The sequence below is a fragment of the Lepidothrix coronata genome, unplaced genomic scaffold (genome assembly GCF_001604755.1).
Source record: "Lepidothrix coronata isolate B3197 unplaced genomic scaffold, Lepidothrix_coronata-1.0 Scaffold162, whole genome shotgun sequence".
Taxonomy (NCBI): Eukaryota; Metazoa; Chordata; class Aves; order Passeriformes; family Pipridae; genus Lepidothrix; species Lepidothrix coronata.
In genome coordinates this window covers 47,151-71,143 of record NW_016690342.1, presented here as the reverse complement: position 1 = coordinate 71,143, position 23,993 = coordinate 47,151, and the positions used below count along the sequence as shown (strand labels likewise).

General features: G+C 41.5%; 2 protein-coding genes across 3 annotated transcripts; one reads left to right on the top strand and one right to left on the bottom strand.

The window, feature by feature from the left end:
- The first annotated feature begins 58 nt into the window (after positions 1 to 58).
- NUDT9 (nudix hydrolase 9) lies at positions 59 to 9,278 on the top strand. Of its 2 annotated transcripts, none has more exons than XM_017829330.1 (8): positions 59 to 172; positions 2,437 to 2,673; positions 4,675 to 4,770; positions 5,750 to 5,836; positions 6,694 to 6,805; positions 7,216 to 7,362; positions 7,629 to 7,713; positions 8,651 to 9,278. In XM_017829330.1, the coding sequence occupies exons 2-8, from the start codon at positions 2,480 to 2,482 to the stop codon at positions 8,824 to 8,826; spliced, it is 897 nt and encodes a 298-aa protein (XP_017684819.1). In that variant the 5' UTR covers positions 59 to 172; positions 2,437 to 2,479; the 3' UTR covers positions 8,827 to 9,278. The 2 variants fall into 2 exon arrangements, with proteins under 2 accessions (XP_017684819.1, XP_017684818.1); XM_017829329.1 differs by lacking the exon at positions 59 to 172 and adding an exon at positions 475 to 575.
- A 1,930-nt stretch (positions 9,279 to 11,208) lies between these two features.
- Positions 11,209 to 23,083, bottom strand: SPARCL1 (SPARC like 1). The gene is made up of 9 exons (XM_017829275.1): positions 23,030 to 23,083; positions 19,083 to 20,258; positions 18,324 to 18,393; positions 17,558 to 17,676; positions 16,830 to 16,950; positions 15,865 to 16,001; positions 14,029 to 14,177; positions 12,963 to 13,111; positions 11,209 to 11,654 (listed from the first exon to the last, which is right to left on the bottom strand). Exons 1-9 carry the CDS (start codon positions 23,081 to 23,083, stop codon positions 11,626 to 11,628), a joined length of 2,004 nt encoding a protein of 667 aa, XP_017684764.1. The 3' UTR covers positions 11,209 to 11,625.
- Positions 23,084 to 23,993: the final 910 nt, after the last annotated feature.

Below are 23,993 nucleotides of genomic sequence, written 5' to 3'. Positions count from 1 at the left end.
AGCATCCCTTTGGTTATTTTGGGTCAGCTGGCCTCGCGGTTTCCACTCCCAGGATCTTCCCCACCCCGCCTTTGCTGATGGCCGGCGGAATGTTGGAGAGACAGCGCTGGTACTGTGGGAGCGGTGCTCTGCAGTAGCCCAAACACTGCTGTGTTCCCGGCCCCCTTTCTAGGTACCAGTGCCCAGCCTAGCACCGTAGGGAACGAGCTCCATCCCAGACAGTCCCGGTGCGGGGCGTTCGTCACTGGCGCCGCTCCGCCCAATGCGGGGCGAGCTTGTACCGGGGCCGGCGGGCGGCTCCTTCCCGGCCCGGGGGTAGGAGCTGAGAAGGAGCGGTGTCCTGGAGCGGCTGCCTCGCACCGCCGGTCGCAGCGCTCCCATCCCGAGCCCGGCGCAGAGTCCCATTCCCGGCCGCGGGGCCGAGGCTGAGGCGGGGCTCGCTCCCGCCGCGGTGGGGCCGCGGAGGGGCCGCCGATGCCGTTGCCGGCCGGGTCCCTGCGGCGGGCGGTGGCCGTGCTCTCGTTGTCCGTGGTGCTGTCGGCCCGGAGCGCTGCCCAGCGCCGCCCGGCACACAGGTACCGCGGGCTGTGCGCGGGGGAGCCGGGCCGCGCCCCGGAGCCGCGGCCCTTGTCCCTGCCGGAGGTCGGTGCCCTGTTCTGCGGGGAGCAGCCGCCGCACGGCCGGGCCGAGATCCCGGGGCTGCCCTCTATCCCGGGGCTGCCTTCCGTCCCCTACCAGCGCAGGGGGAGCTCGGCGCGGGGCGTGCGATGGCGCTGAGGGGTGTCCCTTTTGGGCACAGCAGAAACGCAAACCGGCCTGTCCTTTGAAGTAATGTAATTACCGAAAAATACAAAAGGAATGTTGCCCTTTTCCACATCTCTGCTAGGGGGTTGTGGTTTTTTGAACTTCAGGTGTTTTCTGAGTTGGATATTAGGAGGAATTTCTTCACAGAAAGGGTTTTCAGGCGTCGGAATGGGATGCCTAGGGAGGTGGTGGAGTCACCCTCCCTGGAGGTGTTTAGGGAAAGACTGGACGTGGCACGTGGTCCAGTTGACATGGTGGTATTTGGTCAGAGGTTGGACTCGATCTCAGAGGTCTTTTCCGACCCAATTGGTTCTGTGAATTGTGCTTTTGAGAACATCAGCTCAACAGTGAATGTGACAGTGCTGTGCTTGTGCCAATGAACTCTCAGCTTCAGTGAGAAGCATAACCTCCTCTCCCAGATGCACCTGAGGATTTCACAGCATCTGAGGTGTTTGGCACTGGAACTGCTGTTTTTGAAAAAGCATGGCCTGTTTTGCTGGTTATAATCTAATATTCACATCTGGGTTCAAATACCAGGGGAAATAATGTATGAATATTTTTTTTCTTTTTTTACGTGAAACTCATTAGTCCCATCATCACCATGCCCAGATGTTAGGTGGTTAAAATCTAAATACTCTTTTGCAGAGGAAATATATTTCCTTATGTAGAGGAAGCGATTCTTTATTGATAAAACCCCCATAACTTTTCTAAGACTGTATGAATTTCTTTTTTCTAAGGTACATTTTTTAGGTAATAACCCCTTGCTGAGGTTTAAGGCTCTTGTCTAAAGTAATTTTTTTTTTGTAACAAGTAAAAAAAAAATTGAGTTCAAGAAGGCCACTCAGTATGTTGAAGAAAATCTATGTAGAGTTTTTAAGAGCTGATGAACAGGCACCGTAACCCAACCTGTTGTATTTTACTGTTGACTGGTCTTTCAGCTTCTGAAAACCCATGGCAAAATAAAATAAATAGAGGCCTCAAGTATTTTTTCTTTCAACTTTGTTTGATAGTTCTAGCCTTCTTTTAAGCTGAAAAGCAAAGTATGTGTTATCCTATATCTGTATTGCACAAAATGGTATTTTGGTGCTCACTGCAACTTGAAGAACTGTGTTGCTCAGGCTCTTAGGTATTTCATTCTTGGTCTTACGTGGTCTACCACTGGATGCAAGAGCAGGACTCTTGCAAGGCTGTGTTGTTTTATTGATGAATAGAGATTTAATAAAGATTTAAATAGATAGTTAATGCTTTAGCAGACTGCTTGCTGCATTTATCGTAAATATCTTTGAGGTGTTCCTTGTATATGATTGCTAACTAGTCACTGTTACACACAGCCTGGAATGGCAATTCTAGTTTTCAGCTTTTCCTCATGCTGTTAAATCTTCATGTGTATTTAGTAGAGCATCTTCTGCTTCAAGTAGCTGATGATAAAATTCAGACTTGTTGGGCCTGCATACATTTGGTATGGTACATCACTGAAAGAAGCAGTGATATATTACTGAGAACTGTCTTCTGGAAAGAACTGGGTCTATTCTGCTTGCTATCAGGTACCCTGCAGATCTGGTATTAGATTACAGGTTAAAGCCTAATGAATGAGATTCTATATTTCTTTTTTTTTGTTTGTTTATTTTTCAGTATCTCATCTGCAAACTGTTGGTCCCATCTTCATCCTGTGAACATGTTCAACAGTTACAATGTTAAGTTCTACCACAGCAAAGCTCTCACCTCCCCATATCCAGGATCACACGTTGAGCGTAGCCAAGTTCCTGAGGATAAAGTGGGCTGGTTGACGGAATGGAAAGATTATAATCCTGTGGAGTACACTGCAAAGTCTGTTTTGTCTGGACCCAGTTGGGCAGATCCCCAAATCAAGTGAGTGGAAATGGTGGCTCTTTTCTTCTATGAACATGGAAGCAGGGAATAGTGATGACCTGAGTTAACAAGATCATCATTTTAAGTGATGTGTGATTCTGCAGTGATGTGGGAAAGTCAAGTCTAAGTGTTGGTTAGAGAACTGAGTTGTTTGGGTTAGCTGTGAAGGTCTTTGACACATGGTTTTACTGAGCTGTTGATGCTGTGCAGTGTTTCTCTATGTTGTGAGCTAAATAAAAATTTCCTAATTCTCCTTAAGAATTTGGGACAGTATTTTCATAGTATACTTGTTTGTTCATGGATTGAATGCAACATGAGAAAAGAAAGTAGAATTGCAGTTCTTGAGTGCTCTGACTCAGGAAATATGACGGTTTGAATGCATGACTGTAATTGTTGTGGTTTTTTTGACTATGTGTATTCATTTTTATTGATTCAGTGAATATTCTCCTCTCAAGAAATGCTGTGTGCTTCTTGGCTAGAAAGTTAAATGCATGCATCTGGTGTAACTTGTGAAAAATGTGAAAAGATGATTCCTATGTATGCACATCTGTGTAGGCTCTTGAGGTTTCAGCCTTACCTTCCTTGTTCCCCAGTGTTGTGTGAACATGTGCTCCTGTTTACTCTTAGTGGGGTTTAATATTCTGTTGATTACAAAGCAATCCTCAGATTCCACAGGTGTGCCAATGTTCTGCCAAGGCAAGTTGTGACAGTGTAATCTTTTAGTAGGTGTTAGCAATACTTTAAAAATTTTAAAGTCAGGACTTGGGGCCAGTTCTATTTAATATCTTTATTGATGATCTGGACAAGGGAATCGAGTGCACTCTCAGTCACTTTGTGGGTGACACCAAGTTGTGCCAGATTGTTGATCTGTTGGAGGGTAGGAAGGCTCTGTGGAGGGACCTGGACAGGCTGGATCAATGGGCCGAGGCCAATTGGATGAGGTTCAATAAGGTGAAGTGCTGGATCCTGCACTTGGATCACAACTCTGCGTAGCACTACAGGCTGGGGAAGAGTTGGAAAGCTGCCCAGCAGAAAAGGACCTGGGGGTGCTGGTTGACAGCAGCTGAACACGAGCCAGCAGTGTGCCCAGGTGGCCAAGAAGGCAAATGACATCCTGGCCTGGATCAGGAATAGTGTGGCCAGCGGGACCAGGGCAGTGATTGTCCCCTTGTGCTCGGCACTGGTGAGGCTGCACCCCAAATCCTATGTTCAGTTTGGGCCCCTCACTACAAGAAAGGCATTGAGGTGCTGGGCTGTGTCCAGAGAAGGGCAATGGAGCTGGGGAAGGTTCTGGAGCACAAGTGCGGTGAGGAACAGCTGAGGGAGCTGGGGGTGCTTAGCCTGGAGAAAAGGAGGCTCAGGGGGATCCTTACTGCTCTCTACAACTACCTGAAAGGAGGTTGTAGCAAGGCGGGTGTCAGTCTCTTCTCCCTAATAACAAGGGATAGGACAGGAGGAAATAGCCTTACGTTGTGCCAGAGGGGGTTTAGTTTGGATATTAGGAAAAATTTCTTCACCAAAAGGTTTATCAAGCATTGGAACAGGCTGCCTAGGGAAGTGCTTGAGTCACCATCCCTGTAGGTATTTAAAAGACATGTAGATGTGGCACTTAGGGACATGGTTTAGTGGTGGGCTTGGCAGTGCTGGGTTAATGGTTGGACTGAATAAGTTTCAAGGTCTTTTCCAGCTGAAACAATTCTGTGATTCTACGATTCTAGCTTTAACGAGAATACCTTTGAAACATTTTGTCTAAATGAAAATTTACAGAGATATGATGTTAAATACTTTAGTTCTGCACTTTTCCTGCAGAACTAAATATAGGGAGAATATAATGAATAAAGGTTGAGACTTTATATAAAGAAAAGGGAGGGCCTGCAACATAAGTTCTGCTAAAAACTACTCATTGGTCAAATGAGTGTTGCCAGTCTGATGGTTTTGGGGGGCAGAGGGGTGTTTTGTGTTTTATAACGTATCTCTATTAAATCATTATTTTCCACACAGTGACGAAGGTTTTTCTCCCAAATTCAATGAGAGAGATGGAGAAGTGGAGAGGAAGAGTCTGAATGGCTTGTATGTGGTTGAAAATGGGAGACCCCGGTGAGTGTGGTTTTTTTGTTTGCATATTTATTTCAGTGATGTAGTTTCAGTCCTCCGGCAGGTCTGTTATTTTGGTGCGTGGTACCTGCTAGAACAAAGCCAAGATAGTCTCCCCTAGAGACAGGAAAACTGATACCTTGGAGCCAGAGTTCTTCCTGGAAGAAGATTGTGGCAGAGAGGCGTGAAATGGTTAGCCAGTACTACTCCCACAATATAGGGTGGTGGTGGCACTGGAGTCAGGGGAGGTCTAATACTGTCAATACTAGGGTTTGTTGGGTTAATTGTTTCCACAGTTTGACCAAATGTGGGGCTCTGAAGCTTTTGTTCCACTTGTGTGCTAAGGTGGAGGAGTAGAGTATTTCCTTCCACTGACAAATCCTGGCGTAGCACAGATGGATAATCTCACCTAAAAATAGTTTCTCTTCTTTCTGCCTTTTGTACATAATTGAATGCTCCGTGCATCTATAGTCTTGGAAACTAGATTCCATTTTCAGACAAGATTGTGTGCATAATGAGAGTGATGCCTGATCAGGACCATCTCGGGACACAAGATCTGAAAAATGACAAAGCTGTTTTGTCTTTTTCCTTTGCCTGTGCTATTAAACACAAAAAGAGGTTGATGAAGGAGAAAACCATGCTGTGTCTCTTGCCTTTTAAAGCACATGAGGACACTGAATGCATGTTGCTATCCTTTCCTTTTTTGTTATTTAATCTTCCTTAAAGCTGGGTTTGTTTTTTTTTTTTTTTAGAATACTTGGAGCATCTTTTGAATGCGGGGAAATAAATATGCTTAGTGTACTGTTGTGTCAAGGGTATATAAATTTGGCAGTAAATAAACCCCCTTGCATTCCAGCTGGCCCTCAGAGATCAGAGGGACTATAGCATTGTCCTAACTCAGAGATAAGGGTGCAACTGGGCTTAATTTCTGACTAGAACCAGTTCAGAACTCTTAAGTTGTGTACTGTGGCATTTATTTCAGAAATCCAGCGGGAAGGACTGGCCTCACAGGCAGAGGATTGTTGGGGCGCTGGGGACCAAACCATGCTGCTGATCCCATCATAACTAGGTAAGGGGCAGGTGACTGCAAGGTGCCCTGCAGTACAGAAAAAGTGCATTTTGTTTCTTCTGTGCATCTCTGGACAGGCTATTACTTTTTGTGGCCCTTTCGTGTGTGTGTTCTCTATATGTAAGCCCATTCAGATATGGGTATCTGAGTGGAGAGATACACAGACATGAGGAACACATGGTAAAGAGTAGGGACTCACTGCTAATCACAAGCAATTGCTTCTGAAGTGCTGAGAAAGCACATTAAAAAAAACCACAAATAACCCAGAAAGCATAATTCAATGGAAATACGTTATATAAAGAATCTTCGGTAACAAATATAAGAACTGAAAGGATTATGTGATGCTTTGATACTATACTGCCAAAAGGCCTTAAATGAGGCATGTGAAATTAAATTGCAAGAACAGGTTTTTCTGTCATAATGGCACAATTGCAAAAAAAAAAAAGAATAAAAAGCTACGTGCCTGCTTCTGTTATGTAAGAAACAGTAACTTGACTTACTATATTATAGGAGGATGTGTGGTTAAGATCCTCTTTTGGTCAGCATGTGCTTTGTTTTAGTTTACTTTTGCCAGCAGGATCTGTGTGTACACAAAGCATTCAGAAAAGACTGTGTAGTTAATAAAGGTGCAAGTTAGGAAGTGCCATGCTGAAGGTAGAACTGTTGTGAAAAATCATCCTGGTACATTTTAGTTCTTCCCCTTTTCATGTTGCTACCAAGTTGCTTCCTTGAAAGTCAAGGACATGCTGCTTTTGTTTAAGTTTTTGTTTGGACAGCTTTTTGCTTTAACTATTGGTAGTTCTTAATCCTTTACTGAAGGCAGTGGTGGGTGTTTGTGCCTTTGTCGTTTGCTACAGGTGGAAAAGGGACGGAAGTGGCAATAAAGTTGCTCATCCAGTTACTGGCAAAAACATCTTGCAGTTCGTGGCTATCAAGAGGAGAGACTGTGGGGAGTGGGCCATTCCAGGGGTAAGGGGAAATCTCCAGAGGCACTGACATCTCCCCCCGCTGGTGAGGCCATAAGGCAATAACTGGCATGCCTGTGATAGAAGAGTGCTTTTTGATGAATGACCTGGTGTTGCAGCAGTGAAGAGAAGTGCTCCTTGAACTAACTTTGCCCAGGCATGCCTTCTGATGTTTCTGCATTGCAAAGTGGTATTCCTGTTTAAATCTGCCCATGTCTTGCTTAATGCAGGCACAGTTGATTCCACTGCAGGTTTTGAAGGGCATATGTGCTTGATCTTTACAGCTGATTGTAAAGTTCCTCCCGTGTCCAGAGTATGATGCAGGTGGATGTAATATACTAAGAGCTGGGAGTTACAGCAGGTCAAATCTGAGGGATTGAAAAAAATCACCTTTTTTGTTTTTGTCCCTCTAAGGGGATGGTGGACCCAGGGGAGAAGATCAGCGCTACCCTGAGGCGGGAATTTGGGGAGGAGGCCTTGAACTCTTTGCAGAAATCGCCCGAGGAGAAAGAAAAATTGGAGAAGCAGCTCCAGAAGCTGTTCAGCCAGGAACACTTTGTGGTGAGCTCTGGGTCTCTTGTGATAGCCTCTTGAGCTATGCATGTAACTCACAGGTTATGGAACATGAGAAAGTGTAGCTGAAATGAAAATAAGTTACGTTGCTCAGGTTCTCATGGTGTAGGAAATGGAAGGGACTGTTGAAAAAGCTGTAAGGGCAAATGTGTTAGAGGAAAGGAAAAAAAATCTTAGTGATTCCACCTTGTTTGTTGTGATTCCACCTTGTTTGTTGTGATGCTGAGCTTATTTTGGTTTGTTTGGGGCCTTAGGTGTACCGAGGATATGTGGATGACCCTCGTAACACTGATAATGCCTGGATGGAGACAGAGGCTGTGAACTATCATGATGAAACAGGTGAGTATCTTCATATGTGCTCTTAGTTGCCTTTTACTTCATGTGCTTGTTTGAAATTGGGACCTATGTTGAGCTGAGAATGGCAGTGAAATTGGAGAACGTGCAAGTCAGGTGTAAAATATGGGACTAGATTCTTAGAATGATCTGTTATCTTGGACTCTCATTTTTCACCTGCAAGAGACATCAATCTAGTCAGGTGTTTCTGACTTGTTAAGTCAGAGGCTTCATATAGTGACATTTCCACTGAATTTTGAGTAGTAGATACCAGCTGTGAAGTTTCACATGTCACTGGTCCTTGATTTATCAGCCCCCAGAAATGGGGGAAATCCTATATCTTTGGTCTTTGTTTCTAATGCAGAATTTAAAAGCGTTTTCTTGGTTGTTGTCTATGAAGTCCTGGGACTCTTTTTTTAGAAACAGAGTTAAAACTTAGAGGGAGCATTTCAGAAGCCTTTCTGCATCTCTTCTTAAGTAGTATTTTTGATTTTGGGGCCTTTAGTAAAGTTTTAGTTATTCTGTTTTTTCATAAGTGCATATATGTTTCAGAATTCAGTTTTTCATGTAGAATACCTGAGAAAAGCAGCAGTCAAATGTTAGGCAAACAAACAAAAATCAAGGCAGAGGGATTGGCTAAACTTGGGGTAGTGAGTATGTGTTGTCCTGATGATTTCAAGTAACTTTTTGTGCTGCTGATGGTACCCTACAAGTGGTGACAAGGAGTTACCACCACCTCCACCACTCAGATTTGCCTTAAAATAGTACAAGTATGAGAAAGGTTTCTGGCACAGAATCAGTGAGCGACTTATTTCTATTTTCTCTGAGAAGAAGTTGCTGCCTGTGAAGAAGCATTGTGGAAGGGGGAACTGATTAGATCTGAGAAGAATAAGCAAGAAGAAAAGATACAATAGCATGTCCTAATTCTTTTTTTTGTGAATAGGTGAGACAATGGATAATTTGCCTCTGGAAGCAGGTGATGATGCTGGAGTGGTCAAGTGGATTGACATCAGTGAGAAGCTTGAGCTGTATGCAAGTCATAGCTACTTCATTAAGCTTGTGACTGAAAAATGGGGAGCCCACTGGAGTGAGGATCCTGGACCTGAGTGCCATGAGTGATGTCAACAAGGAACTGACAGACATCAAGAGAAGAATGTTTTCCAGCCTTGAAACAGATGACATTGTCATTTTGAGAGGAAATTCAGTGAAAATTCTGTGAAATTCAGCTGGAAAAAACAATCGACAGTGATAAATAGAAGGTTTTTCAGAGACTTGAATTTGCTTCTTTTGATTTCTTAGCTAGTGTGAAATGAGATGAAGGAGGAGATCTGACCTTGCTTTGCTTCCTTGTCTTCGTTATTTGCAGCTGTTTCATCATATCTGCAGATGTGCACAGCCACACTGGGATTCTGACTGGTGGTGGTTCAGAAACTGTTCACTTTAGCTCTGTATTTTTGCACTGATTCCTTGTCAGGAATGAATCCTTAAGGGATGTGAGACTTGTAGGATAACCTGGATAATGACTTAATTTACGTGCTACATAATAAAGTGAAGTTTCTTTTTTGAATCATTTCGCTTGACACGTCCTTGCAGTGATTTTCCATTTTGAGAGATTGGTTTTCACATTTAATTACTCTTTAGTTTATGGTATGGATGGTATTCACATCTGAATGTGTCACAGTGCCTCTGTGTAAAAAGATAACTGTTGAAGGATGAAACTTGATGACTGATTTGGAGAGCTGGATTTTAAGGTCCCTCTTCCCACTGTTTATGGCAGTACAGCTGTTGGGGAGACTGTACCATAAACAGAATCATTGGAAGGAGCAGCCTTAAGGTATAATCTTGTGAATTTAAGCCTTTAGATACTGTGAGTAAGTTGCAGGCTGATGTGGGCCTTCTATGGCATTTATGCTGCTAACAGGAGCTGCACGACAGTTGCTGACATTTCTCCCTGTGTTTTTAATCAATGAGTAATTGCTGTTAGTTGTCTTTATCTTTTCTTAAGAAAGGCTGGGCAATGGAAGTGTGTGTCTTATAAAAGGAATATTTGTGGTGGTTTTTTTTCAACATAGTTATTCTGACTGTAATGTTTTGCACTTTAGTGATGCTGGAGGAGTACTCAGTTGATAATACCTAGAGTACTGAAGCTGCTGACTGAGATGCAGTGTACATACTTTCTTTTTCCAGAAGAAATGGGATCTTGTGAGTTAAAGTCACTGCTACCTTTTTAATCCAGCTGTGTACCAGCAGTGTACCTGCAGTTTGAGAGCTGTACTTTCTGCCATCCAACTCTGTGCAGATTAAACAAAAAGCTGTTGAAAGAGTTCTTGAAAATGGCTATTGAAAATAAGTCTTCAGCTGTGGTGCTTGCTTGATCCTTCTGTTTAGTGATTGTTTTATTACTAAGTGTAATACATGTATCTGGGGAAAATCTTATACAATTTCACTATATCTTTTTCTAGTACTTGGTTTGAGTGGAGCAGTGGTGAGTAGGTCAGTCTCTTGTGATTTATCCTTGTGTGAACTATATTTGATTGTTTTAAGGTAGCTGAGTCTTGGCTGCAGAAAGAGCAAATAAGCAACAGGCTGCAGTCAGGCAGAAGAAGTGCAGTCAAAATTACTTTTTTCCCGTGACATTTGCTGTCCCAGGGAAAGGATCTTTTCCAAATGGAATTGGCACCGAGAATATNTTCTGTGTGTTGTTACAGAATGTGAAGTGAGCAACAAGTCAGGCTCAGGGGAAAAACTGTCAATGGAACCAGTTTCTCTGGGAAATAATCCTTGGTTTGTGTAAGAAGTTCCTGTGTTAAATATAATCGTAGCATGGGGACTTCCACTATTTAAGCTACCAAAATAGCATTTCTGAATCCTATATTCTTTTGATTGGAAAGGTGACATGGTTCAGGTGAAATGTGTTTTCTGACCTTCCTTTGTAGGAATAGCATTTGGGGCTTCTTTGTTAAAGCAGAGCTTGATTGGAGTGTTTTCAGTGAAGTGCTTAAAAATAATATCACAGAGTTAATGGGATTCAGGAGTAATCTCATCCTGTCCTGACTTTTTTATGCTTCAGTTGTGCCTCTCTTGAGGCCAGCAAGAGATGGGAGATGGCGAAAGACACAGTTAGCATTTTTTCTCAGAAAAAAAATGGTAGCACTAGTTGGTGCTTCTGGGAGATGAAGGAAGAATGAAGGAGGTGTTGGAGCTGTGATATCCTCTGCTGCTTGTGATGCTAAGCAGTCTTGATATGCACCCACACTCACCATGCTCACACAGAGTTTGTCAGCAGTTCTGCTGTGTGGCATTGGTACTATTACTGTTGTGCTTCAAGAGATAGGGGAAGAAGTATCTGAAAAGTGCTGATCTTTTTTACTGAATTTTGGGTTCAGGATTGGTGTGTGTGATCTACGCTCTATTTCTTCTCCTTAGTATCTGAAATGAAGTTTTCATTGAACCTTTCCACTGCCTTGGTACTTTTTCTTTAACAAAGTTCTGACAAAAACCATATATCTAGGTAGACATTTTATTTGAGACTTCTATGCAGAATGTTAAGCTGACAATACAGTAAATAAAGGAAACAAGTCCCATTTCAGTGTATAGTAAAATCTAAATTCTATAATTCTACCGAAGAGTTTTGCGAACAGGTCAGTCTTTAGGTTAGTACTATTTACTGGTTCAGAGAGATCATGGATACATGTAGGGGCAAACACTGGTTGTTTAGCTATGAGCCAGTTGGAGTAGTTAAATTTTTCTGCTGTTAATGAATGTAGAAATCTTCTGCACTTGTGTTATTTGATAAGAATGCAGTGAACCTTACACCGCCTTTGTCTTGAAAGCTATGAAGCTGTTAATAACAGAAATAGACAGGGTTCACATATTTCCCCAGTTTTAGTGCAGCACTGGGAATCTGTTCAGCCAGGCTCAGAAAAGGAGATTTTCGTTTATGTCTTCTGCAACAAAGAAGAAGAAAGCATTATTAACATTTTATGCCAAAAAGGCATTTTTGTGCTGTATCACTATCAATAAATTGGTACACTAAAGTTTCAGAGGATTCATGTAGGGGAACACTGTCCCTGTCAAAAAACAAGTATGGTTGCTGCTGTCATACTTAAGAGCCATTCATTTAGACACTTCTTGATGATGCTTTCTTGTTTCTAGTGTTAGGTCTCCTTGATCTATTTGTGAGCCAAGAATGCCTTCCACCTCCCTCTTCACAAATGACTGACCCTGTGAATGAGCAAACACTGGCAGCAGTATATGTGTATTAAGATAAGTTCTTGCAGCTTTTTTCCACCTGTGTATTGTGACTGCTAAATTGTCATCAGAAGAGCTGGAAAAATTCTAGGAACAGTGAAGCCTTTGTGTATCTGACCTCTGACCAGAATCAGCCTCCACTTAAAATTAGGGACTTACTAATAGGATTTTGAACACATTTATTCAGTCTGAATATTTAGCCAAATGCCTTCTGTCACATAACTCTTCTGGGATTAACCTGTTTAACCCTTACTTAGTGGCTGGCAGTATTGTCCAGCTATCACTCAGGGCTAGATCAGAAGAAGGTAGATTGTGAAAGAATGCCTTATGTTGAGTGCGGTAGTCTCATAAGTCTCAAATTACTATCATGACAGCTTCTGTTCAGCTGCTGCCTAATTCTAGAGGTATCACCAGCACAGTAGTACCAAACTTTTTACTATCCTACAGAAGTCTCAATGTGGATTGAGCTGAACCAAACATGTCCTATCCTGTTTAGGATTTGGAAATTGTCCCTGCCTCTGCCTAAGCTTTCTGTTGCATGCAGTCTGGTGGGCACGTGTTGCAAGCGACAGATTAGGTGAAATAGCCTACTGTGTGGTGAGAGCATCTGTGTTGTGTATTGTAATCTAGAATTTGATCAATCTCTGCTTGATTATTGAAAGATCTTGGTTGTTTTCCCTACTTGGCTTGAGATCTTTAAATGCATTTTCAATCAGTATGCTTTGACCACTGATTTAAAAGTGCAAGCTCACTTAACCTTTCCTTTGGCCATGAAGGATAAAATAGCGTGTTTCTTGAGAGGCAGACCTTTTTCCTGTTTTTATGAAAAAACTGTAGAACCTTGCCCCTTTTGCTGTCTTGTCATTACTGTTCTATTTTCCTCTCAGCACAGTAGCCATGAGCTATTGTTTACAATTTCTTTGCCTCATGTTGTGATCTGAGAATGTGCCTAGTCCTGATAGGAACATTTTGTCAGGCACATCTGCCTGTTTGTTTGTGTTTACCTTCTTTAATCCCAAAGCAGTGGCACCATTCCTTCAATGCAATGAGTTTGTCTTGGTCTCCATCACACTCCTGGAAGAAACGGGTTATGCAGTGTTCCATGGGAACCAGGGAGGCTCTCAAAGGTGCAAGCTCTGAGTGTGTTAATAATCTGAAAGAAAGAGCAGGTGTGAAGAGCTGTATTTCATTTTTAAATCATCAGGATTATCAAAGATGATCTAAGCTGCTAGAAGACATCAACGGTGCCTTTATCAGAGACACCCCAGTGGATTCTATTGTGGTGCTTCTGAAGTGAATCTGTCCCAGGTCATTATGATGATATATAATACCCAATAATCTAAAATGTTTTAGCTGCTATTTGTTTGTCAAGTTTTGTTTTATCAAACAAGTATTCCTTGTGTAGTAATTACTAGTATGACAAGTAGTGACTTGCTCAAAACTCATCGTTTATGGAGTTTTGCTGTTAATCCTCAGGAGATCAAGCTTGCAAAGGTACTTAGCTATGTTTGAAGACAGTGAGTGTGATTGTCATGAGGTATTGAGAGCCTAGAGCTTTGAAAAATGGATCCCATCACCAAGTGATATGACCAAAAGCCTGAAATCTGGGTCTTCTCAGAAGCTGTGAGCTTCCTCTGAACTGTGACACTGGTGCTGTCTTACATATCTGCTCCTTAAACTGTGGTAGCAGTTGAGAACTGTGGGTACCTCACTAGTGAATTAGTACTGACAGGACTCTGTCGTTCGTACTTAGCCTGTTGCTCCTAGCTTCAGTAGTAACAGGATTTCTTCCTGGTTCAGGGCATTAGTTGCTATTAAGACTCTGTAGAACTTACAGAGTCTAATACAGGATTATGCAAGGCAAGAGGATAGCAAATTCTGACCTAAGACATTACTGCAGGAAAACAATGAGGGAAGAAGTTCTGTGTTAGAAAGAAGAGGATGCTGGCTTCTAAGATCTGAGTGACTGGTTCTATATGTACAGAATCCTTTGAGTGGTTTAGAGAATCAAAACAGCCTGAGTTTAAACAGCAAATCAGAACTGAACCCACAAAGATTTTTTTTTTTTACCTGTCAACAGGGTGCTGATCAAGCTGATGAAACTGCCAGTGCACAGGATACACATACATGTGATAATTTTTCTCAAAGTCATGCAGGAGCAGCTCAACCGTGTGGTTGCCAGCCGCAAGGCGCTTGTCATTCTGGTAGATTTTTTTTACCTGAACACAATGCAGAAGTTGTTATTTTTTGTTTCGGGATGAAGATCTACCCTGAAGAGAACTATCCAGCAAGGAGATGTTTCAGAGAAATGAAACTTGATAAAATACCACTGGGGAAATGAGTTTTAGTGTTTGTGACTATACACAGCATGAAAACCTTGCTTCGGGTAGACCAGGTGACTTTTGTTGCTGTCCCTGTCAACTTTGGTAGTAACTAGAAAGGAAGTAAAATTCCTGTGGCTCAATTGTCAGACTCAGCCAATGGGGGCAGTAGCTTCAGGCTGGTAGGAGATTAAACCAGTGTAATCACATATTCTGTCCTGTGGCAAGCAACTCCGGTTTTGGTGTGAAATAATCTCTGAAATCATATAATTCATACCACTTAGTATGAGATATTCTGGGCATGTCCCTCTTAGTAAGTGTGTAAGTAGTCTTTGATGTTGCTTAAGCATATTTTGTATAAACGTGCTGTGACTTACTGCATGTACCTCCTACTTCAGAGTTAGAGCAGCTCAGGTCTTGGTTTAACTTAAACAATGGCTTTTAGGCAGTTATGACATCTGTATCTTCAAAAACAAACTACTGTCACCATTTCACTTGACATAAATCCTTCCCTGAAAAAAATTGGCCCAATGGCAATAGATGCTCAATCCATTGTAAGCCAAGGTAGTGTGATGTTGCAGGTCTACTGGATGATAGAAAGCAGCTCTTTTCTCTTAAAACTGAATGTCAGACTTATGTAATTTTATATCCCTTGAATATCATGATGGAGATGGTTAGTGTATGTGACTGGATTAGAAAGGGCAAACGATACCATTAACTGTTGAGTTAATCAGGTAATGATGTGGTTTTGTATTGATGGCCATGTACAAGGTGTGTCTCGAGAACAGAAGAGAAGCTAATTCTGGTTGGTCCAAGGCAGGCATCCTCTACCCCTACAAAAGTCACCTAAACTCTGTATTGTAATTCTGTCTCAAATCCTAGTGTGTGACTGCCCAGTGGTTCAGTTTCATGAGGTCATTGTGCAGTTTTCTTCATGGTGAGTCAAAGTCCTTCCTTCCTTTGCATTGTTCCCTACCTTCCTCTTCCAGGTCGCTTGAGGAAAGCTGTATGACACAAATCCTTTCAATTTGTGGAACTCCACAAGTGAGCTCTGGCCTGACTGTTCCTTCTTATCCTGTCTTTGAATTGGTTGGTCCATAAGTAGACCAACTTATGGCTGCTTAGTTTCCTCAAGTCCTTTGGAAAATGGGATTGACTGCATGTATTTGGTTATCCTTATCCATGTATTAGTTGATCTTTCCAAGAGGTTTGTCACAAAGCTTCCCTAAACAAGAGCTGTTTCATGCCTTCTCAAGCAAATGATATTTATTTAAGTGTGCCCTAATTCTGACTTGTCTGACTCTTGTCTGGAGACACTGACTTCAAAGTAATGCACTTGGTTTGCATTTGTACGGACAAGAGGGACATTCATAACAGAAATGTATCTCAGCTTAAATGAGTGTGAGGGGACATGTAAGTGTGTTTTGCAACTTGTGAATCTAATTGAGTCTAAATTACCTTAACCAGAATGGGTGTGCTCATAGGAAATGGGAGAACTCCTGAGATGTGAATCACTTTTTTTTCACATGGTTAGTCCAGTTCTAACAATGTAACTTCATGGTCTTATTTGAAAAGGATTGCTGACCTTATTCCTCTGCTTTTCAGTTAGAATTCCAGAAGTGTTCAGATCACGTTCATAGTATTGCATAAGGATGTTTTTGAGCCAGTCTCGCATCCGGAGGGGAAACTGATCCACTTCATAATCAGTACAGGGGGGGATGTCTGTGCCAAATAGGAAAGCTTTTGTTAACAGGTGATCTGTTAAGTCCCCATTTGAGCATTTCTGAGCCCAGTTAGATTTGATTCTCACTATCAAACTTCCAGTTAAACGTAAAATTGATGGGGCTGTTAATACATAAAATTGGGAATGCAACTAACGAGTTCAAATATAAATATACAATTCTTTGGTGCACGTGCTTAACCAATTGTGCAAGCCACAACCTTTATATATCTGTGGAGCTTCTAAGCATAGCTGTGCAGTAAAAGTCTTATCAGTCAGTTGCATGAAAGCAGAGTTTTTGAAATCAAAGGAATGTGCTGGCTGGGAGTGCACTTTCCTCCTACCATATGCAGCAATTGATAAGCTTGAAAATCGGTTCTGGCTTTTAGATCTGACTTCTGCATTTGACATATAAATAGGTTTTTTGATGGTTTTTGGTTGGTTTGTTTTGTTTTTTTTTTGTCAGGGGTGTTTGGACTGGACATTTTCATTTCTTAACTCTGTAAATACTGTTTTTCTGGTCAAGTTATTAAAAAAATATTCAGAGGCTATAGCAATGGGAACATATAAGACAGTGCAGGGGGAAGATCAGGTTGACAACAAATTGGAGTAAACATAGGAGAGATGTCTTTAGGTTTCCAATGCTTAATACTCTCAAGTGTGGGAAAAGTGACTTTTTAGACATGTTTAGGGTTTGAATGTCTTAATTAGCAGATAATTGATGCACTAGTGGCAGAGCACAGGAAGAAAGGTAATTTAGGGCTGGCTAATGGTTAAGGTTACTGGCTCTTTATACCTAGGTGAATGCTTCATAGAAAAACAAGCCTTACATTTGCAGGAGCCCATATAGTCTAGGTGCAGCTGGCGTCCCATTTTTGTGCCTTCCAGTTGACATTTGGTGCCAAAGAGTTGACATGTGCCATCATAAGTCTTGTTGTCAGTACCACAAACCTAGAGGACAAGTGAAAAGCAAAACCACTCCCACCACCACTGTGTTGAGAAAAATTATTGCCCTCATATGGGTGTATATAATAAAAGTATCATTAACATATGGTGTGGCAGTTGTGAATACCCACAGGGAATACGTGTGATCAGAAGTATTGAAAATCGTAGTTGTTGGATGCCTACATAAAGATTAGTGATCTGCACTTAACACACCCAGTTCCAAAACACTTGAATTTATTTTTTGTGCATTAGTAATACAGTTTGAGATGCTGCAGGATTATTTCACTCAGTATGTACGAGTACTCAGCATGTGCTCTGAAACATCAAACGGATAAATAGAACTTTTAGTGACAGGAAAAAGCTGGGAAAGACAGGGAAAAGCTACAATCCCTGAGAAACCAAGTGAAACAAATCAGTTACACGTGTTCATACTACCCTCTAGCCAAAGTCAGTGAGTTTGGGTACTTTATACTGACTTTTGCAATTATTGAAATCACTCAAACGCACTCGCATGCTTCTTAGAGTAGAATTATTCTAAATAATAGCAGGGGGAATGTGTTGTAAACACTTTAGTTGGCTTTTTCCACTGCCGTGCACTATATGAAATACTTACATGCTCATAGTCTTTGGTGGAAGGGCAAGCAGCAGGATCTTGGCAAATACAGTGGGGGTTCCCTTGTTTGTCCTCGTGGCAGACTTTACCTCTTTTGCAGTGGAAGTTCCTACATGGGTCTAGCAATCATAGCAAGAAAGAGCAACTGTTAGAGATGATGAGATGAAGCCAAGTGTTTGTCAGACACTACTGAAGCAAAACACAGTCTAATATTCACCAAGAAGTCAAGTGCGTTTTTAAGTTTGTTAGAATGAAGCTGGATCTTATGTTGAATAAATCAAACCAAACTTTAAGTGAGGATTTTGGTGATAATTCTAGCAGTCCCAGGTTTGAATTGTATGGGGAAATAATTTTCTCAGAAAAAGCTATTTCTTCTCTAAAGACTGACATTGACTTCCAGCTTCCTTGTGGGACATATCCCATTTGTCTTTGTTGAATCAAACACTGGCATTTGTCCCACTCCTAGCTGAATTCAAGCTACTGTTCTGAAACTGAAAGCTTTCAGTGCAAGGTAACTCCCATCTCTGTATGACTGACCCAAAAATTTGTGCACTGTCTACAAATGTTTTTCACCAACAAATAACTAAATCCAAGGGTGTGTGGAAGGGGGATACTCTGGGAACGTAACCGCGATGCAGGATTATGCAGAGGCACGGTTCAGTCATGTGAAATTGTGTGCTGCAAAAGGCAGAAAAGAAATGCAGACCAGCAGATTCCCCAGCTGCAGAGAGTTAGGAATTACAGGATGGCTTTGCTTGGGGCTTACCCAGGAGAGCCTTCTCAGTCCGGTTGCTGACACTTTCCATCTCACCATAGGAACTGCCCGGAGTCTTAACCTGTACAGTCACAGAGGCATAAACAGAAGTTGTGGTAAATCTTGGGAAGAAAAAGAATACTTGGACAAAATTTTTTCAGGTCCAAATATAGAGCTGACTGAGGCACAATTTGCCCTGCTTGCAGCAGAGAGAGGTTGCTATGCAAAATGTGTGAGAAGAGCATAAAGCCTCTAGTGGTATTAACGTGCTCTTGTTATTTGGGGAAATAAATAAAGTAGGAGGTGGAAAGGGAGAAACAGGAACTCAGTAATGCCTGAGTTTCTCATAATTATTCTGTGGACTCTAGCCCTGCCTCCCAAGCTGTTCTCTTTTGTATAGCAGTGTTTAAAATCTGTGCAAGAGAGGAGTGAACAGGCTGTCCTAGTAAGCTGAGACTAGGTTTCAGGTTTTGTATCTGTATATCCATATTTATTTGCATGTTTCATTACACAGCCCATCAAGGCTGGAGCTCTTACATGAATTGTGTTCACTTCCTTTCTGGTACAATTCATCTAAATGCCCTACGTGCAATGACACAGGATGAACCAGATGAATAAGTGAATAGAGGGGGAGCTGGACTTCTGCATACTAACAAGTTATTACACCTGCTTTTCTCAAAAATATAATTTCAGTCACCAGGAATTTAAATTTGGAACTGGTCCCTTTCCCCCTTTTTGTAGTATTTCAATTTTATTTTAAAGATAGTTTACCTTATTTTCACTTTCCATTGAATTCACAATCTGAACAGAGCTACTCATTTTCAGTTGTTGCTTGCTGTCAGAATTAGGTGGCTCATGATCATAATCATCTGGTTCAGAGTGAATAAGTTCTTTAATCTTGAAATTTTGGTAATCCTCAGTCTCTCTGTGAACAGCAGCATCATCTTCAGTGGTTCCTTCCCCTTCATGCTCAGTACTGGTACTCTCCTGGTCATTACTCTGGATTCTCTCCTCTTCCTCATAGGCTGCTTCTTTCCAGGTATTGCTGGGATATTCCTCACGATCAATATCACCACTGTCATGACCCTCGTCATCATTACTGTCCTCTGTACCTTGTATTTTCACCACTGTGTCATGATCACTCTGATAGTTTACTTGAATATTGTCTTTTCTCTCCTGACTTTCCAGTTTGTCGTCCTGATCTTCATCATGGTTTTTTTGAGAGAGGGGGATTTCTTCTTTATAGGGCTTGTTTTGGCCGTTCTCCCTCAATTCTTCCTCTAGTTCAAATTTCTCACCATGTCTTTTGCTTATCCGGGCTGCTCGGCCGGAGTCTCTCAGGACTCCATCAGATTGCATGCTGTTTCCATTCTGCTGTCTTTTGTATCGGTCACCTTGGTTTCTCTGGTGGCCTTCGTGCTTCATATCTCTGTAATCAGTTTCTTCACCCCATTCCTCGTCTTCTTCTTCTTCTTCCATGCTTTCTTCTTCATCGCTTTCACTGCTTTTTTCAGGCAGGCCAACTGTATTTTTGTTGTATTTCCACGTGTTATGCTCACGATCAAGACTGAGAGCGCCCGCTGGGTGTTTGGCATTGCCTGTAGGGTGTTGGTTGGCTGTATTGTCGTGTTTCTCATGCCTCCTGAGCTGGTAGTGCTCAGAGCTGGGCTGTTCTCTGCTGCTGCTCCCAGATTCACTGTCCTGATTATCAGAGGCCAAACCTAGTTTATTGTGCAGTGCAAGGAAATTGATGCTTTTTAGGCTATTTTTCCCTTGATGCTCACTATCAGTTCTTCTGTGTTTCCTAATGGTCTGGGGCTCATCCCTGTGCTCGATGGCTGGTACTGAAACCACTGGTTTTAAGTTTCTGTGACTGGGCAGCGAATCACCCTTGTCTACATATCCTGTGTTCTCTTCCTTTGAGGCTTCAGGATGAAAATCTTCAGTCTTTAAAAAAAAAAAAAAAAGAGAGAAATAATTAACAACTAGATTAATAAATTTTAGGATTTATTTGAAGTTGGTAGAGTGTTATTTATTTTTGCCTTGAATTGCAAAGCATGACACTGGCTTTGTTTTCTTTGTATATGTTCCTCTTACTCTAGCCCAGTATACAAAATGAGTATGTTGTCTTATGAAATCTCAAAATGCTTAATTAGTAATTCAGTGTCATAACTCCAGGCACTTGTAGGCTGCAGTAATTATCACTGACCTCAGTGAGAGAATTATCTCTTATCTCCTGGGAGAAGAAGAGCAGGGGAAGAGAGAGCACCTTTCACAAGGTGTCATGATAGTAATTGCTGAGGAGAGCACTGCATTGTAACTACTTCGTAATCAATGTATTTGTCTACTCTGAATCTGATAGATCATTGCTTCCTAGCTGAATTCATCAGGAACTATTGTATTTGGTGGCAATGACTGTCATAAGCTCATTAGCAGGAGTCATAGGTGTCTGAGTGGCTTTTTCTTATGTTGTCAAGCCACTAGCAAAACTAGTACCTTCAGTGGAAAAGTTTTAAATGGTCGAGCAGAAAACAGGTACTAAAATGACTGTTATGTCTTACTGCAGCAATTACCTTTCTGCTGCTGGGTGAGTCCAGGCACTTCCAGTAGCAGCAATGACTAGTGTATTTCTGCACAACACCTATTGATGTTCAGTGTTGCTTATCGCTTGCAACAATATAGCACTTGATGCTGATTTTTCTTAAAGCTTTTGGGGGATTTATTTACGAAAATGAATCCTTCTCGGTGTCCAGGTTGCTGGAATAGCGTTTCCTTTGGGCAGTCTCGTCACTGCTTGGGAACAAACACTCCACTAAGAAATACACAGATTTTTTTTTAAAAGGTAGGATTAGAAATACTAATTTGGCTCCTGGCAGATCAACTATATCCTATTTCCTAATATCAAAGTGGTATCTAAATGTTTTACATTTTAGTCTTTTGCCTGGTAAACTTGCTGATGCAGGAAAAGTTCCAGCTCTAACTTTTTCAGGGAAAGATTGCACATTTGGTGAAATATAACAGAGATTCAGTGTTGAGCTTTTCCAAATTGAACGCACTATTCTAGAAGACCTTATAAAAAGCGAACTTTGTATAACAAAGTGTCTCAAGCTGATACTAAAACTTTTGACAATTAAATTTTGAGAACAGTGGTTTTTTACATGTGATTTTGGGCACTGCTATGTACAACATGTTGTTGTTGTTAAATTTTAGCAAAAAGCAGTATTCTGTGAAGGGCTACCAGTTCTATAGATTTAGAAAATACCAGGCCAATCTATCATTAAGATTGTCTATTTTGGGTACCTGTATTTCAAGCAGAAGTTTGGAAAAGATTTGGCTCATGTCTTGATGGGAAGCCTGGCTGTGCACCACAACCTTAGTGCAGAGTTGTGCCTGGATGTGACTTTCAGATGCTACTTTTTGTCATACTTTTGTCCCCTGGATTTAATCTACTCTTAGAACTCAGTTGCTTGCAAAGGTTGTTGGGCAAATTTCAGTCACTGTAGCTGTGACTAGCTAATGTTAGAGGACAACTGGCCTTTGCTGTGTGTTGCATATACTTGGAGCTGACGATTCACTGGCTATTGCAATGTTTTATTTTGATGCAAGCGTCTTCTGTGACTTGTTCTGTGAGATAGCTGTAGGCTAGTGCTTATACCATCATTTCTTCTGCTGGATACTTCTTTAGGAAATGTTAATTTTTTGTTTTTCATAATGCAGAGCACAATCTGGATTGATAGGAAATGCAATCGGGAAAGCTGTACAGAGTGGGATATAATTTATAATTAAAAAAAAAAAAAAAGGGTTAGCACCAGAGTTGGGATTTTGGATTTCTTGCTACAGACCACGCTCTGAATTTGGTAGTTCCAAAACATCCAGTGGCTTGAAGCCAAGGCCCTTTGTGGCTGAACCACAAAGGCTCACCAGAATGGTGCAGTAAAAAGGAATTTTAATTTGGGCCAGCCATGAATGCAAAACTAAGGGCTCTGTCATTAGTGTACATATGTGCCATAGGGAGGGCTGCTGAAATCATCTGTCTCATTATCATCAGGGCTGTGTATGTGGCTTGTTAGCCACAGTGTACTTTGCCAAGATGAGCTGTACCCAATGCTCTGCATTGTGAATAATGAAGCATATGGGGGCTAAAATCTTACGTGTTTGAGCCCACATATGAGCACTTGGTGTGATAAATTGGGGATTGCATCTTCCTTGTGTACTGGGGCTGTGAAAACCACAATTTCAACTGTCAGTGGAGCTTGTTGCTTGTACAAATATGGGTAATGATTTTTTGTGGGGATTCATTTAAGGTAATTTATTTCAAATAAGGGAAACTTCCATTTTGAGCTTTCCTTTTTGTCCTGTTATAACTGTTTAATATGCAAGGCATGACATGTTTGGTACTAATTCTTGAGGTGAGGAGGCCTACAATTTTTTTAACCTAAATCAATTTGCCAACCACTACGTATGTGCTAATGTAGTTTTTTTATTTGAGATGAATAATGTAAGTTACCTATTAATGTTTAAAGAACACGAAGAGTACCTTTTCTGGAGTTTTCTGTCCATGACTTTTGAGCTTGTGGTGTACGGCATGGGCCTAAAATAGATAAATATATTAATATCTGCATGTCAATAAAAATCTTGTATAAGTCAATGGCATAACACAGAGTATTCACAGAATGGGAAATTAAGTGCCCAGTAATAATAGCATGATGAGAACTTACTGGAATAGCAAAAGCTGATCCTGCAAGACAAATGAAGAGAGCTACAGCCTTCATGTTTTTCAGATCTTGTAGAGGACAATAGTTAATGGTACAGTGGTAGGGTTTAGAGTTTTCCTTTCTGCAAGCAACATGAAAAGAAAAAAAGTTAGGATTTGGGTATAATGATCTAGAAATGACTGATGGAAGCAGTGTAGTGTCCTCTAAACTCAGGTGTTAGACCAGCTTAACTAGAGGACACTTTGGTCTTAGTTCTTTTACAGGACTTAAGCTGTAGCTGTGTTCACAAACTCTAGTAGTGTTACTGAAAGGCAGAGTTATGAATGTACATAGGTTCAGCCCTGTAAATATTTATCCACTCCTCTGAGATACTACTTTGTGAAATAAGTCTCTTTTTTACGTAATTCTGAGACAGTGGCCTGTTTGTGGCATCTCTATGGCTAAGGTGTCTCCTGGCTGCTCCTCTCTGTGTCTGCAGTAGGAAGAATTTACTGGTGAATTTCTGCTCAGCAGGTCTCAAAGCTCAGAATTGCTGTCCAGGCTGTTTGACAAAGGGGTACAGTCCTACTTTGGATACCACGAACCCAACTCTGCTGCACAGTGGTGTGTGTGGCAGAAGACCATGCAGTGCATTAGGAGTTTCTTCAGTCTGTGCTTATATCCTCATGTGAGTGAAAGACAGGCAACTTGTTTTTTCCTCACATGTCACCAGCAAATTTTCTTACTTTGCAGAGCACATGAACTGGAAGTGCCTATGGCTGTAGGTGTATCACTGGGAAAATAAAAAATCAACAAGTCATATTGTTTCTGTTTACCCTCCACTATTTTTTTTTTTTTACTGTGTTGCTTTCTCATTCCTTTTAATTTCTCCAGGTTTTTGTTGGCTTTTTGTTTTGTTTGTTTGTTGTTTTTTTTGGTTGGTTGGTTGGGTTTTTTAAATTATTTTTCTATTTATACAGAATCAGAG